This window comes from Natrix helvetica, assembly GCF_964273705.1.
Source record: "Natrix helvetica genome assembly, chromosome: 6".
Lineage (NCBI taxonomy): Eukaryota > Metazoa > Chordata > Lepidosauria > Squamata > Natricidae > Natrix > Natrix helvetica.
This window is the reverse complement of record NC_138553.1, coordinates 59,620,989-59,638,142: the sequence shown is the minus strand read 5'-3', so window position 1 is coordinate 59,638,142 and position 17,154 is coordinate 59,620,989. Positions and strand designations below refer to the sequence as shown.

Here is a 17,154-nt window from a genome sequence, read left to right as displayed (position 1 = left end):
AGTAACTGAAATTGATTTGATGATTGACCATTTTTTTATATTTTATTTAAATTTATGTTCAAATGGAGCTGCATACTGCACACGTGGAACCATCCCTTCTTCCTACCTCCACCAGTCCGCAAAACCAGAAAGATTGGAGACCACTGCCATAAAGCATTCCTGGCCATTATAAATAATTGCATTGCACACCTCCATAGTCATGTGACTACATGTTGGGTGAGTTAGCTTTATAAGCTGTCATGACATTCCATGGTAATGTGACCGTGATTCACAATGTTTTTTGCTAGTTTCCAGTGTTCTTGCTGGTTTCTGATAAAAAAGTCAATTCAGATAAATAAATAGGTTTGCTTAACAGCCACACATTCACTTAACAATTCTGAAAAAGGTCAGAAAATTATTTCTGGCCACATGAGTGTCTCAACTTTTGACTGCAATGACTTATTATTGCAATTCCACGCTCAATTACAGTCATTATGTAAAGAACTACCTATACTAGAATAGAAGCCAAAGAATTGGAAAAGATCACTAAATATCCAGCTCTGAAAATTGAAATTGAAAGACTATGGCATAAACCAGCAGTGAGGGTTCCAGTTGACATATTGGGTACCATACCAAAAAATCTTGGACAACACTTATTAATAAAATCTCCATCTATCAATTACAAAAGGTCACACTGCTTGGATCTGCACACATAATATGCTAATACATTATGACATCATAGGCTCTTGGGAAGAACTTGACGTGCATCAAGATCAACATCAGCTAAGTTTGTCAGCTACCATGAATTTCACCTCTTGAATAAAATCTCTGGAGTGAATGGCCATGTAACTGTAACTCTCCATTGTATCTTAAATATACCCAACTCACAATTAACCATTATGACAAAATATCACTATATTTTACAGGATTTGGATTGTATAAGCAAGTTTATATTTTTTCTATGTGAAATCATTCTGTGCAGAAGAGTTCCTTTAATATTACATATCTAGATTCATCATTGACAATCAGGTTAATTCACTAGCTATACACAGAGGTATTTTTATTAGACATGGGAATAGGTAGATACTCATGTTTTTCCAACACCCACATTATATTTCATATTTGTGAAATTTGCTCAGAGTCACTTTGAAATGTGAGATGGAAATAAATAAATGTGATAATTTTTATTGATAAATTAATCTGGATTAATTTATTTAATAAATAGATAAATCCTGAAACTCTGGATTTCTAGTTAAACTAAGAACCTGTAATCATGACTTTTAGTATTCAGTGTTGTGTTCAATCTCTCTCTCTCATTCCCTCCCTCCCTATTGTGGCTTTGGGCTTTCATCTGAGAAAGTGCAGTAACACCAAAGTCAGGGAGATGTCAAGATTGCAACTTTAAGATAATGTGCCACTATCAGAAGTGTCAGTGTTTTTAGAGAGTGTTAACTTGCATTTCCACCTTATTTTATGTTATTTTACTTTAAGCATGTGCTCAAGAATCTTTGAAGAGTTCCCACTAATATTTCTACATCATCTGGTTATTCAATTTTCAATCTTGTAAAATTTGCTAACTTCATGTTCAGACAATTTGTGTAACTGCTTTGAGAATCATACTCATTTTTATTGTTTCCACTATTTAGTATTTATTTTACTACTTATATATTTGCTTTTTAAGTTACCAAATGTAGTCATTTGGTACAATGTGATTTTAGCCTCCTTGTTCTTAAAGCTTATTTACCAAATTTGGTATTTATAAGTTAATAGGTGATATACAGCAATGAATATACATATACACATACATTTATTTTTGTCTTATCTAACTAATAAGATATACATCAAGTAATTAAAACAAAGATACTTTTAATTTATTTATATTAACTTATTTATCTTTAAGTTATTTATGTAATCAGTGTCTGAAAAATGATTATGTAATTGAGTGTTCATATACACAAACAAAAGCTGCCCAAGGCATTTGATGGTACGTAGAGCTAGATATTTATACAACATGTTTAGTACACATCAGTATAACCCTTTGTTTTCAAAATCATGATTTTATGACACATGACTCCTAATGTGGAAGTAACCAGCAAGATAAGAAGCTAATCTGCTGGTGCTAATAGGCCAGACAGTTAAGTATTGCTATATCCATTTATGTGGGAATAAGCTCCATTAAACTTAATGGGACTGACTTCTGAATATAAATGTACAGGAATGTACTGTAATTCCTTTGCTAAAAAGTAGCTACAGAACTGGAGATAATAATGATTCAGACATAGGAAAGCAAAGTTAATGAACCAGTAACTCCCCGATGCCAAAAATAGTTCACCAGAAAGGTTTCTGTAATTCATTATTCACAGAGTGTTACTCAGCCTGCAGCAGGATGGAAGGTATAATCTAGAACTTGTTAGCAATTGGTTTATGTGGGAAGCATCTTGACATCTGGATAAGAAATAAAGATGATCAAATCTGCATATGACAACATAGACACAATTGATGATACTTAAAGTAAGAGATAAAAGAGAGATTCAAGGACTAAAAAGAAAAAAGAAAAAGAAAAGAAAGCCAACAATAAACTCAAGAGTTTTTCACAAATTAAAATGGTATATGATGAATAAATTAGAAAGGGAACTGACCAAGCCTATAATCTAAAATATATAGATATCTTTATTAGGACCCACTGGAATTATATAAATCTACAACAAGCTTTTGAATTTTAATTAACATTTTATTCTAAAAAGTTGTTGTGTGTAGCTTTCCCCATTATCTTTGAAAAGACATTATTTTTACAACAAATTAAAAATAAATAAAAAGTTTGAAAACCAGAAAAACTATTGTTGATTATTGTAGATACCACTGTACGACATAGACTCAATAATACTACTTGTTCTAATGCAGTTCTTGGTATCCTAACAATGATATTTTTAGTTGCATGGCTTTCTACTTTTAATCTGTTATAAAATAATACTTATCTAGACAGAGGGTACTATGAAGATCACAAGACTGCCAATTCCTTAGTCTTTCCTACAAGAATTTAACTTGGGAGGTCCTCTATACGAAGCAAGTATTACTGGAGCCACCATACTGTTTAATTATTGTTTAATGCTACCTTAATTCACTGACAAGATTTTAAGAAAATGCTCAAGAAAAATATTTTAGTACTTTCAAATGCAAGAGAAGTCAGTAATGTATACTTGCTAGGCCCGTGTAAATTATTTGACAGGGCATTTCACATGAATGCCTCTCCTCAAATCTGCAATATAGCAATGTATGCTGGAAGGCTCTACAGAGGCATTTTGAAGCCCTCCCAACTTCATCTTAACAAATATCTGCATACCCAGAAGACACTTCAACTGGCAGAGTTACTTCATCACATGGTTTGCACAGGAGGCTCATTACACATACCATTTGAACATATATGAATATTAATCCTTCTTCCAAGAACTTTTCCATAGGGTACATGAGTTCTATATTATATCGCATGTACAAAAAAAAATCCTCTGAAAACATAAAAAATCATTCATACACATACATAAACTCTCTCTCTTACACTATAATGCTACACATTATTTATTTCCTTATTTTGAATTTATATGCCACCCATCTCGCCTTATATTGTGTTATACTGCCTTATTTATTTTTAAAATGTTTTAGTGTACTGTCAGCTGTTTGGAATTGTTTGGAATTGAATGGCATCAATCAAATAAACTTTAAAAAATATATTTTATGTAGCTTTTGACAACATATATAGTGTTTCTTATTCAGGTTATTAGAGTTAATTAAAAAGGGCGTTGGTACTTACCTGAGACGCCTCTTCTCCTAGGGTGGAGGCAGCATCCAGATTGGATTAACCTTCATCCAATTATATTGAGGACTGGGTCTTGTAATGTTGTTTAAGCTCTGCCCCTGTTGCTAGGTAGATCCCAGCTTCGACGAAGAGAAATATTTGTTATCACCAACAAAGGGAACATACACACACTCCGGCCAACCGTCCTATGCTTTTATTATGTAACATTCTTTTTTTTTTTTACATAAACTGTAAACATTTAAAACAGAACCTTAACACGCTAACCAGGAAATAGGAACACACCACAAAAACCGGGAGGGGCTGGATGCTGCCTCCACCCTAGGAGAAGAGGCGTCTCAGGTAAGTACCAACGCCCTTTCTCCCTAGTGGTGGAGGCAGCATCCAGATTGGGACGTACCCAAGCAGTAACTGTCCCAGGGTGGGTCTAAGACTGTGACAATGAAGCATCAGCCCCAACCACTGATTGCAGCATACGCGGCCAAAGGCCGCCTCCGCTGATGCAAAGGAATCCATCCTGTAGTGTTTAATGAATGCATTTGGAGTAGCCCAGGTGGCCGCCCTACAGCTCTCATGCAGGGACGCTTGGGCAGCCCATGCAGCTGAAGTGGAAGCGCTTCTGGTGGAATGCGCTATGATCCGAGCAGGCACCGGGAGAGACTGAGCCTGGTAGGCCAAGGAAATGCAGGCCTTTAACCATCTGCCAATGGTAGGAGAGGAGACCTTGTTACCCAATGAAGTGGGCTGAAAGGAGACAAAGAGAGCGTCAGATTTCCGAGTCGCAGCCGTACGCTGTAGATAAATCTTAAGGGCCCTCCTGACATCCAAGGTGTGCCACTTGCGTTCCAGAGGATGGACCAGATTAGGACAGAAATTGGGCAAAATTACCTCTTGAGTCCTGTGGAAACAAGAACACACCTTGGGGATGAAGGAGGGGTCCAGGCGTAAGACCACTCGATCAGCATGGAAAACGCACAGCTCCTTCCTGGATGAAAGAGCCTGCAACTCCGAAATCCGACGTGCCGAAGTTATGGCCACCAGGAAGGAAACCTTTAAGGACAGAAACCTGAGTGAGACTTCTCTCAGCGGTTCAAAGGGAGCCCTGGTCAATGCGTCTAGAACCTTGGTCAGATCCCAGGAAGGATACCTATGGACCGCAGGGGGCTTGAGATTGGATGCCCCCCTGAGGAAGTTACGCACCATGGGTAATTGGGCAAGGGAAGGGGACCCCCCACATGCCAAAACGGAGGATATGGCTGCCACCTGTCTCCTGATAGTATTAGGAGCCAGACCTTTGTCCAGACCATCCTGTAGGAACTCAAGCAGTTGTGGGATTGTGACTTGGACAGGGTCCAAGGACTTACCAATGCACCAGGCACAGAAGGCTTTCCAGGTGGCATTGTAAATCCTGTCAGTGGACGGCCATCTCGCGGCCTGAATGGTGTCAATGACCCTGAGGGAGAATCTGTCCTCCCTTAGGACGTTCCGCTCAAACGCCAGGCGGTCAACTGGAACCACTGAGGGTCTGGATGTTCCAGCGACCCCTGACGTAGGGGGATCCTGTCCCGAGGGATCCTCCAGGGCCTGTCTGCAGAAAGCGTTCGCAGGTCAGCGAACCAAGGCCTGCGTGGCCAGTGTGGAGCGACCAGCACCACCTCGGCCCCCTCCCTCAGAATCTTCTGTATGACCCTGGGTAGAAGGGGTAGGGGTGGGAAAGCGTAAAGAAGGCCCCTGGGCCAGCGACAACACAAAGCATCCACCCCCTCCGCCCGAGGTGTAGGGTATCTGGAAAAAAACCTTGGGAGCTGGCTGTTCAGAGGAGTGGAGAACAGATCCACCACCGGCATACCAAACCTGTCCACTATGTCCCGAAATATAGCAGGGTGCAGTTGCCACTCGGCATTGTCCAAAGTCTCGCGGCTGAGCCAGTCCGCCTGCACATTGTCCACCTCCGAGATGTGTTCCGAAGTGAGGGACAGTAAGTTCTGTTCGGCCCAAAGGCCCAACCTCATGGCTTCGTCCATGAGAGGCCGAGATTTGGTGCCCCCTTGGCAGTTGATAAGTCCCTTGGCAGACACATTGTCCGTAAGCACCAGGACATGTTTCCCTGCCACTGTAGGGAAGAAGTGGTGAAGAGCCAGGTGGACCGCCCTCAACTCCAGCCAGTTTATGTTGTGGGCATGTTCCACCTGGTCCCATTAGCCTTGTGCTACCTGTGCCTGGAGGGTGGCCCCCCAGCCGAAGAGGCTGGCATCCGTAGTAACCGTCAGGAACTCCTGGTCCTTGAAACACAGGCCTTCTGTGATTGCCTGAGAAGTCCACCAAGTGAGCGAACGCCTGACCTTCGCCGGAACCTGAACCTTGGCCAGCGAACAGCTCAACAGTTTCCTCTGAAAAGGTAAGAGGAACCATTGAAGTTGACGTGAGTGCAAGCGAGCCCATGGAACAATCCCAATGGCCGACACCATGGTACCCATCAATTTAGACAGCAGTGCCAAGGAGCACCTGTGTGACACGGCTACCCGACCAGCTAGGGTTCTCAAATTGTCCTGCCTTTCTTGGGAGAGGTACACCTTGCATACTTCGGTGTCAATCAGCGCCCCCAGGTGAATCAACCTGGTGGATGGGTGCAGGTGACTCTTGGGGGCATTGATGGAAAAACCATGCGCCTGAAGAGCCTGGATAGTGGAGGCGAGGTCCCTCCGAGCCTGGCGAGGGGAGGGTGACTGAATAAATATGTCGTCCAGGTAAGCCTGAAGCTGAATAGGTACCTCCCTGAGGTCTGCGATCAGTGCAGCTAGGATCTTAGTGAAGACCCGAGGGGCTGAAGAAAGGCCAAAGGGGAAGGCAGTGTACTGAAAATGCTGCCCCAGGTACATAAAACGCAAGAACTGCCTGTGATGTGGCAAAATGGGGACGTGGAGGTAGGCTTCTGTCAGGTCAATGGAACTCAAAAAATCCCCTTGTCTAATGGATCCCAAGATGGAGTGTAATGAATGCATTTTGAAACGCTTGTAACATATAAACCGGTTTAATCGTTTAAGATCCAAAATAGCTCTCCAGCCCCCTGAGGCTTTCGGAATGACAAAAAGGATGGAATAAAACCCCTGCCCGCATTCATCAGGTGGTACCGGCTGTATGGCGGAAATGTCGAGGAGGTGCTGGGCCGCCTCCAACATGAGGTGCCTGCGAGCAGGGTTGGAAGATACGGGACAGGCCCTGAAGGAGCTAGGGCGGTTGGAGATAAACTCAAGGGCAAGCCCTTGTCTAACTGTAGATCTGACCCAAGCGTCAGAGGTGGTAGCATCCCAAACGTGGACAAACTTTGCTAACCTACCCCCGATGGGGTAACTGGATTCGGGGGGCCTAGGTTCTACAATAGTAGCGACCCCCCCCTCCTCGAAAGGGCCGCCTGGCAGATTTCCCCCTTTGAAAGCGGTCAGGCTGAGGCCTCTGCCTGGAGGCAAAGCCTCCCTGTTGCTTATAACCCTGAGCCCCATAGTCCGCCCCCCGAAAGGAGGAACCATAGTCCTGGCCCTGATAGAACGAACCAGAGTCCTGGCCACGGAAGGGAGAGTGCCTGGGGTACGGTGCCTGGCAGTTGAAGCCCTTTTTCGGGGCTGATGGAAGGACCTTCCGTTTCTCTTTGTTCTCAATGAGATATGGGTCAAGGGCATCTCCAAAAAGAGAACCCCCCTTGAAGGGGGCAGAAGCCAGCTTCCATTTGTGACAAGCGTCGGCCTTCCACTGACGAAGCCACAGCAACCTTCTGGAGGCCACGGAGGAGGCCATTGACCTGGGGGCGAATCTGGCAGAGGTCAGAGTAGCGTCCGATGCAAACTGAATCGCCGCCACCAGCTTGGCGATGTCTTGATGGGACCGTATGTCGGACACCGGAACATGTTGTTGCAGTTCCTGCAGCCACAGTAAGCACGGGCGGGTGAAGAAAGTGCCGGCCTTTACCGCCCAAGCCGCTGCCTGATGACCCCTCTGTAGGGTCAGGTCGGCCTTTTTCTCTTCCGGTTTGAGAACGTCCTCTGGAGCCCCTGGCATGTGCGCAGGGGTGTAAAGGGCGATCACCGGAGCATCAATAGGAGGGACTGCCAGAAATTGGGACAGTTCGTTGGCCACATTAAAGAACCTCCTGTCATTGGCCGAAGGATTGGGCCCGGACGTTGGAGCTGCCCACTGTCGCTGGATCAGGTCCACAAAAATTTTGGGCATTGGGTCAACCTCAGTTGCGGGTGTCTGCTCTGCATACAGGGACTCTGCACTCACTGTCGTAGGTCGAGGCGTGGTCGTTGTCTGGGGCCCTCTCTTGGAGGCTGCCTTGGCCTTGTACAAGAGAGAGGGAAACAGGGCAGGAGGAAAAAGGCCAGAAAGGGGTTTCTGGTTAGGGTCTCTGCCCTCATCCTTGGACAGTTCAGCCTCCCTCAGTTCTCCTTCCTCTGACTCTGAGGAGTGGTCTAATTCCTCCTGGTCAGAAGCTTCAGGTTCAGCAGGTATGGCTACCTGGGCAGCAGCAGGTGGTCTTGTAGCTGTGGCCGCCGCCTGACGATTGGTGAGCCAGCCAATCAGTGAGAGCAGGGCTAGCATAGTGCAGACAGGCGGGGGGAGCGAGTGATCAAAGGGAGGCCATTTCGCCTCCCTTCGCTCCCACTTTGTCTTGATGAGGTCGCTGCAGCTGCGGGCGCGGATGGAAGGAGGAAGCCAGAGCGGTGGGGAAGCCCGGGGGGCGGGCGAGCAAGAGAGCTGCCTGATCCTCCATTGCTCTCCCACTCGCCCGGGCCGCTCTGGCTACCTTTGTCCGTCCGCGCCCGGAAGTTGTAGTGACCTCATCAAGACAAAGTGGGAGCGAAGGGAGGCGAAATGGCCTCCCTTTGATCACTCGCTCCCCCCGCCTGTCCGCACTATGCTAGCCCTGCTCTCACTGATTGGCTGGCTCACCAATCGTCAAGCGGCGGCCACAGAACAGGTCGTAAAAAAATTTGAATTCCACCACTGGGTGGGGGGCACTGAGGATCAGTTTGTAGCACCAAGGGGGCGGTGGACTGAAAAAGTTTGGGAACCACTGGTGTAAAGCCACCCTGTGGCTATCCCACAGAACTGGAGGTAGAAGGCAGAGAATCCAGCCTCTGGACAACAGGAGGCAACTCCATTCCACCACCAGACATGCACCCCTGGTTGGCTTGGGATGACCCCCAGATGTTGGAGACATCTATTGGGAAGACAGGGTTAGTGGGGTTGTCATTGGTCTGATTGCCCCCAGGAGAAAGCAGAAGGGAATACTGTCCTTGGGGCAGCTGAGGCATATCACTAGGCTTAGGAGAGGATGTTTTCTTGCTGGCAACCTTATTGTGTAAGCGATCTAAGGCTTTTTCTTTCTGCTTCTCATAATGGGAGCTGGCTGCCTTTTTAGCCTTCTTTGCATTTTTGCCACTGTCTGCCTTTGCAGACTTCTTACTTTTGCTGCTGATGATGCTGTTGGAACCCCTGCCCTCAGAGGTACTGGGCTGATGGGTTGGTTGAGGAGTTAAGCCAGCCTCACTAGGAGTCAGAATTTGAGCCTCCATTGCCCTGTCAGTTGAGGCTTCGGGAGTCTGTGTGCTGGCAGCTGCCATTTTGGAATCCTTGACAGCCGTTTGAATCAAAATGGCATTCCCGCTCTTTTTAACTGCCACCAAAGCCTCTCCTCGCAATGCCCGAGGCTCGCAACGGGCTCTTCTGCGGCGATCTTGCAATTCCGGCAATCTGGGTCGCTCCGCGGCCGTTAGCACTTTTAAAGACTTTTTTTTTTACTTAATACAGTGCGCGGTTCGCCGCTCTACTTTTAAAGGAGCGGCGGAGCGTTCCCCAGCCAAGCACTCTGTAGCCCAAGTCAAGGGGACTCTGCGGGTGCTCAGGAGCAATAGCAATTTAAATTCTTTCACAACAAGCACACTTGCTGACTCGAGAGGCGAATTTTCCATTCGCAGCAGAGACTTTCGCTCCCTTTAATAGCCTGCGTGCCCTGAGAGGGCTTAGAGGCACAATCAAAAGCCTGGCCGCTAGGACCTTTGGGCTGATCGGCTGTTGGTAGAGCCAAACTCTCCTTAAGCAAATCCACCAATAAACAATTTTACGATACCAATAGTGATCAAAACACCAGAGAAACACGATAACGCATCTGTCCTCAGCTTTTGGACTGAGTCGAAGCTGGGATCTACCTAGCAACAGGGGCGGAGCTTAAACAACATTACAAGACCCAGTCCTCAATATAATTGGATGAAGGTTAACCCAATCTGGATGCTGCCTCCACCACTAGGGAAAATTGCCTATAACATTTGAAAAACTGAGAATTGATTAACACTTTTCAAAGCTTAATTTTAAGGCATAAACACAACTTTATGTAAAAAAACAGTATTTTAGCTCTTCCAAGAATATGATAATTGTTCTGCAAATGGATAAACAAGCTGTCTTTGAAGGATAAATTCCAATACAAATCATTTTGTAAAATATTTTTAGAATATTATCTCATTTCTCATTTGTTTGCTGATGAGGTAAGTATAAAGTTTTGTTAAAACTTTTATAAAGCAGTTTGCCAGATCATCCAATTTCTGCCAAATAGCAAAATTAAAAATATATAGGATAACATTTAAATTTTTGATGAATTATATTGGTCCTTTTAGGCTATAATTTACCCCCCTACTTAGGGTGTAAGCCTCATTGACTTCAGTTCAACATGTTAAAGTCAAAAATCTAGATGACTGCACTGTCAGCTCACTTCATTACAGGCAGATTGATCCTAAAACTGAATACACTGCAGTAAGTGCAGTGGTATTTACTTTGTAATTTTAATAGTGCAATCTACCTACACTCTAAAGGCTGTGGTGCAGAGGTAGGCTGCTCCCGGTTCAGCCTGGATCAGGCGAACTGGTAGTAGCGGCGGTGGGAGGTTCCACCCACCTACCCGGTCTCTTTTGCGCATGGCCAGGAGTGAACTGGTAGTAAAAAAAAATGGCAACTCACCACTGCTATGGGGAGACTGCAATACAGGATTAAACTTCACATATTGTGTCTGAATTTTTAATGTTTGTTTTATATGAAGTTATTTTATTGAAATTATCAGAAAATAATATTAAACTTGGTATTAAAAATAGAATGCTATTTTAAAGCAATCCATTGATTTGGCTACATTACAAAATAGTAGAGATAAATCTCACATAAATGATTGTCAATGCTTTGCTTTCTGTAAGTAGATAATGTCAGAAATATTTAAACTCTATGAATTATTAGCATATTTCCTCTCTAAAGTTTATAGTTTAAAATTTTTTAGGCTCAGATTAGAAATTATATTACTGTTTGCACAGAAATTAAATAAAGAACATGAAATTTTAATCAAGAGCAAAAAGAAACTTAGAATTTATGTTTATGTTTCATATGTTGTTTTTAAAATAACAATATATGAAACTTAGAAACAGAAATTCTAGCTAAAACTACCACAAACAACTGTACAATTTAAAAAAAAAACATTCATATTGTATTTGAAATTATCCTATAGTTGATGTAATCAGATCAGAGTTTTCAATGATCAAATTCATTTAGAATGTCTCTTTTTTCTTGAAACAACTTTTTACATGAGGTATTAAATGAGTTGAAGGACTACTTAGACATTTAAGAAGATAATTTCATCATATAAATAACCACAAAGCATTTATTTATATTATTTATCCATTAATTTCATATTTATTTTATTTATTAAATTTCTATACTTCCCATCACACTTGCATCATTCATATTATAAACCCTAATGTCAGTTAATCAAGTTACTAAAATTTGTTATAAAAAGCTATTTCTTATGCACCCTTAATTACCTGCAGATAGACATAAAGATAAACCACAGATTATCATGATAGTAAAGGACTATGAGCAGATATGTACTCTTGCTTCAGTGCAGCCATAAGTAGAAACCAGAAACTCCTGGTCTCTGTTTCATTAACAAGATTAGGATTACATAAAAATTCCTCCACTCCTCTTTGTTGAAACAAGCCAACTTTATGAGTCATATTTTAACTGTTCTATGATAAACTAGGTAAAGAGAAACTATGATTGTTGGATATGAATGATATGGTAGATTCCAAACTATACAGAAGTGAAAACTACTAAAACTATTCTTCAAAGCTGCATCATAATTGTGGAGAGTGCGGGTGGGAATATGAGTTCTTTTGATTCAATTACTTTTTGTAATCATGTTAACTATCTTTTTCTTTTATGTCTGAGCAGGGGCTTTTCTTTTTCTCCTTAGGTCTTTGTTAAACAATCTGTTATCTGAGATAACAATTTCCAAATTCTTTTTAATCTCTTATTTGTTAAAGAGAAAATGAGAAGTTGAAATAAGGGGCCACTATAGTTTCTACATTTTACTGAGTATTGCAAATGCAACACTGGCAAAATCAGGGGCTCTTTACTCACATCTTTCATCGTGAAACAACAGCAAGGCTACCATCTCCGTTGGATAGAGTTCAGAGGTCCATAGAGCAACACAGTGATCTGTGAATGACCCAAGATAATCAGCAATGGAGCTTCCACAAATGCATGTATGGATCCACTGAAGTTATATGTACTTTTTACAGCATATGTTTAAACTGCTAACTTGTGGCCCTAAATTCTAATTATAATTCATAATAATTATCTAATTTTGAATATTATAGTTACGGTTTCACCACATTTTCAGTATTCCTTGAAAAAGTATTCACTTAGCTGTTACTTAATTTCAGTGGTGGTATTATGTAACCAACTGTCTTTGAGCAGCATTTTGACAAAACCCTACTCATTGCATAAATGGCTAAGCTAGTCACAGGATTCATACATGAGATAAGCAGATAAATGATCCTTAACCCAGGAGAAATAATTGTCCTAGAAAAAATACAATAGTTGCAGAAGTGATTTTTGAAGTAATTCTATGTGAGATTCAACCCTGCCAAACTTGGTGGTTTCATTCATACGTCCCTCAATGTACTTGAAAAATATTTCATCTCCCTCATTTTGGCTATAAAAATCACCCTTCACAATATCTAGATAGCATGATAGCCATACCATGAGGATGGGATAAGCATTTATCAAGTCTCCATGAAATAGTATTCAAATTGCAACAAGTACCCCATATATCTACCATCCCAAGCAACCGGTATTTAGGACTTGGGACAAAAAAAGAAAAACACTTTCTGATTAGAGCTAACAGAGGGGCTGAAGGGGGTGTCCAAACATTTAAAATGCTATGGGCAGCACTTTGGAGAAGAATATGTATAATTTGCAATATTTCAAGTCATTGATTTAAAGAAAACAATAGTAGCATTTTCTCAAAGAAGTGTAATTTTTAAAAAAAACTAGAAATAAACATGGATCATTGTGAGAAGAGCACCATTACTTTTATTGCCAAAAACATATTCATCTTAAGAAACATCAAGTGATAAATAAATATTTATTTCAAATAAAGGAAGTTAGAAGTAGCTCATTAGCAATGCCTATTTTCATTGTTTTAATAAGCATCAAAAAGTTAATATCAAGCATCAATATAATATTTAATCTTAATTTTATATGTATAAACATGTAGATTTGCTTCTTTTAAATATTATACATATTTAATATTTCATAAAGTTTATGAATTGTGTGATAAAACAATCATATTTTTCAGATTTTTAACATAATATTTGAAAAGAGAAAAGATCCTAAATATATAACCAATGCAGGAAGATGCAGAATAGCAAAAGGGCTTCCTCTGGATATTTTAGATCATTTATTTCATTGTTGTAAACTTATCAGTTTAGTTTATGATAACAATGTGCACAACCCCCAGATATAGTATACGTTGAAAGGTTGTTGGCACAGTAGGCTGAAACTTGTTCTGTTTACATCTGTGCATGCTTTCTTAATTAGTTACATTACCAATATTTATACAAAGCATTTTGTTCACAAGCAGGAAATTACAGATATGCATAGTTATATAGGTGTGTATGGGTACTTTTCTTTATAAATAAAGCTTAAGATGTAAGGATGTTTTACTCACCTGAAGTGGTCTTTGTTTATCACTATTTTTAGGAGATTTCAGCCCACTTGTCTGTTGTTGTAGAAGCAGCTGCCTGGCTGCCTGCAATGCCTGAAAGTTGAGACAAAATGGAAATAAATAAAAGTTAAAGCATTTTGTTGGAAATGTTTCAGTAGCAACTTATCTAATGCTGATTTTCAAGAAAAAATGGCTTTTCCTATGTAAATGAAAATGCATATTTTTAAACACAGCAAGAAAAATCCACAGATTGTATGTATTTCAGATTTTAAGAAAAAAACATATATATGCAACAAATCCTCAAGGAAATAACATTAATTTGTATAAAGTGCTTGAAGATGAAAAACCATAAACTGCATCAATAGCCTCATCTCCACAAGGAACATGTCTATAAGTGTTCAGCTAAAATGCTCACACCCTTGTAAATCATCATTCAATTTGCATTTTCACTTTACAATTTTAAAAGCTGTAGACTTCAAGTGATACCGGAAGCTGTAATTGAATTTGATGAATCAACATCAGATTATCTTGAATGTGAATTAATAAGGATATTCGTTGAAGATTAAAACTGTTTCTATACCTACAATTCAAAAAGAAATCTGTCATTTGACAAAATAAAGTGGAGTTTTAATGCCAAATAAAATTAAGTGGCTTTCATTTGCATTCTCACTAAACTCTGAAATCACTATTTAAACAATCAGATTAGCTTCTGTAAGTGATAACATGGTAATCAAAATATAGTATTTACATTTGTTCATTTGAATTAAGTAAAATAAAACTTGAATAACAGAATTATATGGAGCTATGCCAGTTATCAGAAAAAGTATTAACTTTAAACAAATGTAGTTGTTACAATTTTAGAATTCCAAAGTATTAAACTATATAAAATATTAAACTTTTTCTACAAAGTATTAGGACACTGAGAGAGCAATTCAGAATTCAGATATTATTAGTAGGATTGTATTCATTCTAAAAATTGTCACCAAACTGATAAAGAATGGTAGTTTTGCTTAGACGCAAATGAGATGGTTTTTAAGGTAGTTTCCAGTATCCATGACAACAGTTGCTTTGACAAGATGTGCATATGGCATTACACTGCCAGCTGGTGTGAACAATGTTTGAACTACTGCATTGAGATGCTGAGCAAACAGAAAAAGTTGCCACGTCTTAACCCTCGGGAAAGCAGTCGTCCCCTGATCAATTATGAAAAGACAGAGAGAAGGCTGCTACAGTCTGGCTCCATGCAAGTTTTCTGAAAAAACAAGCAGACACAACAAACCAAAGTAAACAAGCTACATGCTCTATCACAGCTCCTAAGAACAAGGATTTGTCTCCTTCTAAAAGGCATTAATACCAGACTGAAAATTATATCTCCTTTCAGTATAGCCACATTACTACAACATTCTGGTTGGGTTTTCTTTTACATCCCCAAGTAATTATAGATCAGCAAGGCAACCGAATTAAAAAATCATAACTTGATTTTTACACAAAGTACCAATTTTTAGTTACATCTAAACACAATTTATTTCCTAGAAATATTTTATTGACAAAACAAAAGGAGGAAAGGAAAAAGTTCTTGTTAACTTGTGGCTTACATGGTACCAATTCATCTTCTGAGTTATATTATCAAATTATATTAGCAATTATTTATTTAATTGAAATAGTTGAAATTATGTTGATATTGGTGAATTTATAATTTGCAGCTGTAACTTAAGTCTGCTTTAAATTTCTCAGAATCAAAATCTGCTAATATAGTCCAAGATTATATTTATAATATATAAACTAATTAATGTAAGTTATAACGAATATGAAATGCTATATTTGGATTAAAATTGACATAGGAAGTGTGTGGTCATTTGTTTTAGAAAAGAATAGTAAATATATATATGCGCAAACTGGATTTTCAGGGAACTTATCTAGCAGTACTAATTCGTCTGTAAGCTTTTAACAGATTGCAGATTTCTTATCAACTTTCGGCAAAAATATGAATCTTTATAACATATAATGGAGATATCCATTGAAGACATTACATAAGAATAACAGAATATGGACTACACTTTTGAAAAGTCAGATACTTTTATTGGAGACAGAATTCACACTTCTGTACACCATCACCTTGAAGAAAGATAATTTCCACCCATTATAAAACATGATAAGGCTCATAAAAAGTGAAAATGGGATACAGTGGCACACGTATAAAAGGGAAATTGTCACACAGCAAGTTAGACTAATGGTACCTTTCTACTATCTATACTGACTATGAATGGTAGTTCAGGGTTTCTGTCACAATTGTACCTGAAGACAGCAGGGGTCCTTTGGCATACTATATGTTTGCTATATAAGATATTACATAAATAGTAACTGCATGTATATTTCACTGGGTAATGTATTTTAACAAATTATTATTCAGAAATACATTTCAGGTTTTCTATTGTAATGTTTGACATTACATCTCTCTCTCTCTCTCCTCTCTCTCTCTCTCTCTCTCTCTCTTTGTATGTATGTATGTATGCATGTATGCGTGTGTGTGTGTATGTATAACTGATAAGGAAATGAGCCCGTGGCTTAGTGGCTAAGACTCCTGCCTAAGATATATACAGCCCGGGGTTCAAATCCCAGTAAGAGTATGGCTAGCTGATGAGAGCGAGTTAGCTCGAAATAGATCTATACTAGTCTCCCTTTATTTATTTATCAGTATAAATACAACACACACACACACACACACACACACACACACACACACACACACACACACACACACACACACACACACATATATATATATATATATATATATATATATATATATATATATAATTTGTTTTCGTAGATTTTCACGGGTGTAGGTATGCTGGTTTTGTTGTATTCGGGTCTTTTCCCGTGTAAGGTTATATAAAATATATATATATATATATATATATATATATATATATATATATATATATATATATATATATATATATATATATATATATATATATATATATATATATATATTCTTAGATGTGTGCAATTTTATTTCTAAAAAAAGGAAATGGTATTATTACATATGGGACTTTTTAAAATATTGTATAATTATGAATGATGCATAGAATTTAATGGAGTTTAATGTATGAATTATTGGTCAAAATTTAAAGTTTTGCCAACCTATATGGAAATAACTTTATCCTATAGAATTATTTTCAAACTAGGAAAAGTGTTGTTCTGATTTGTTATGGATCTGTGGTTTAAAGGAGCAAATAAATCAGAGCAGCTTTTAAAAGTATTTTTCACAATAGTTTAAATGATTTTAGTATGTAACTTAATTGACTAAAAGACAGAAATT

General features: G+C 39.6%; 1 protein-coding gene across 6 annotated transcripts in view; it reads right to left on the bottom strand.

Annotated features, from left to right (window-relative positions):
• Nucleotides 1-17,154, bottom strand: part of FOXP2 (forkhead box P2) — a 618,653-nt gene that overhangs the window by 159,010 nt on the left and 442,489 nt on the right. For 3 of the 6 annotated variants that reach the window (XM_081957449.1, XM_081957451.1, XM_081957452.1), the window contains exon 4: nt 13,833-13,922. The exons of 2 other annotated variants lie outside the window; for them this stretch is intronic. In XM_081957449.1, the coding sequence (XP_081813575.1) occupies nt 13,833-13,922 (90 nt within the window). Of the gene's footprint in view, nt 1-12,238; nt 12,317-13,832; nt 13,923-17,154 lie in introns of all 6 variants that reach the window. One more of the 6 variants, XM_081957453.1, reaches the window with a different exon arrangement.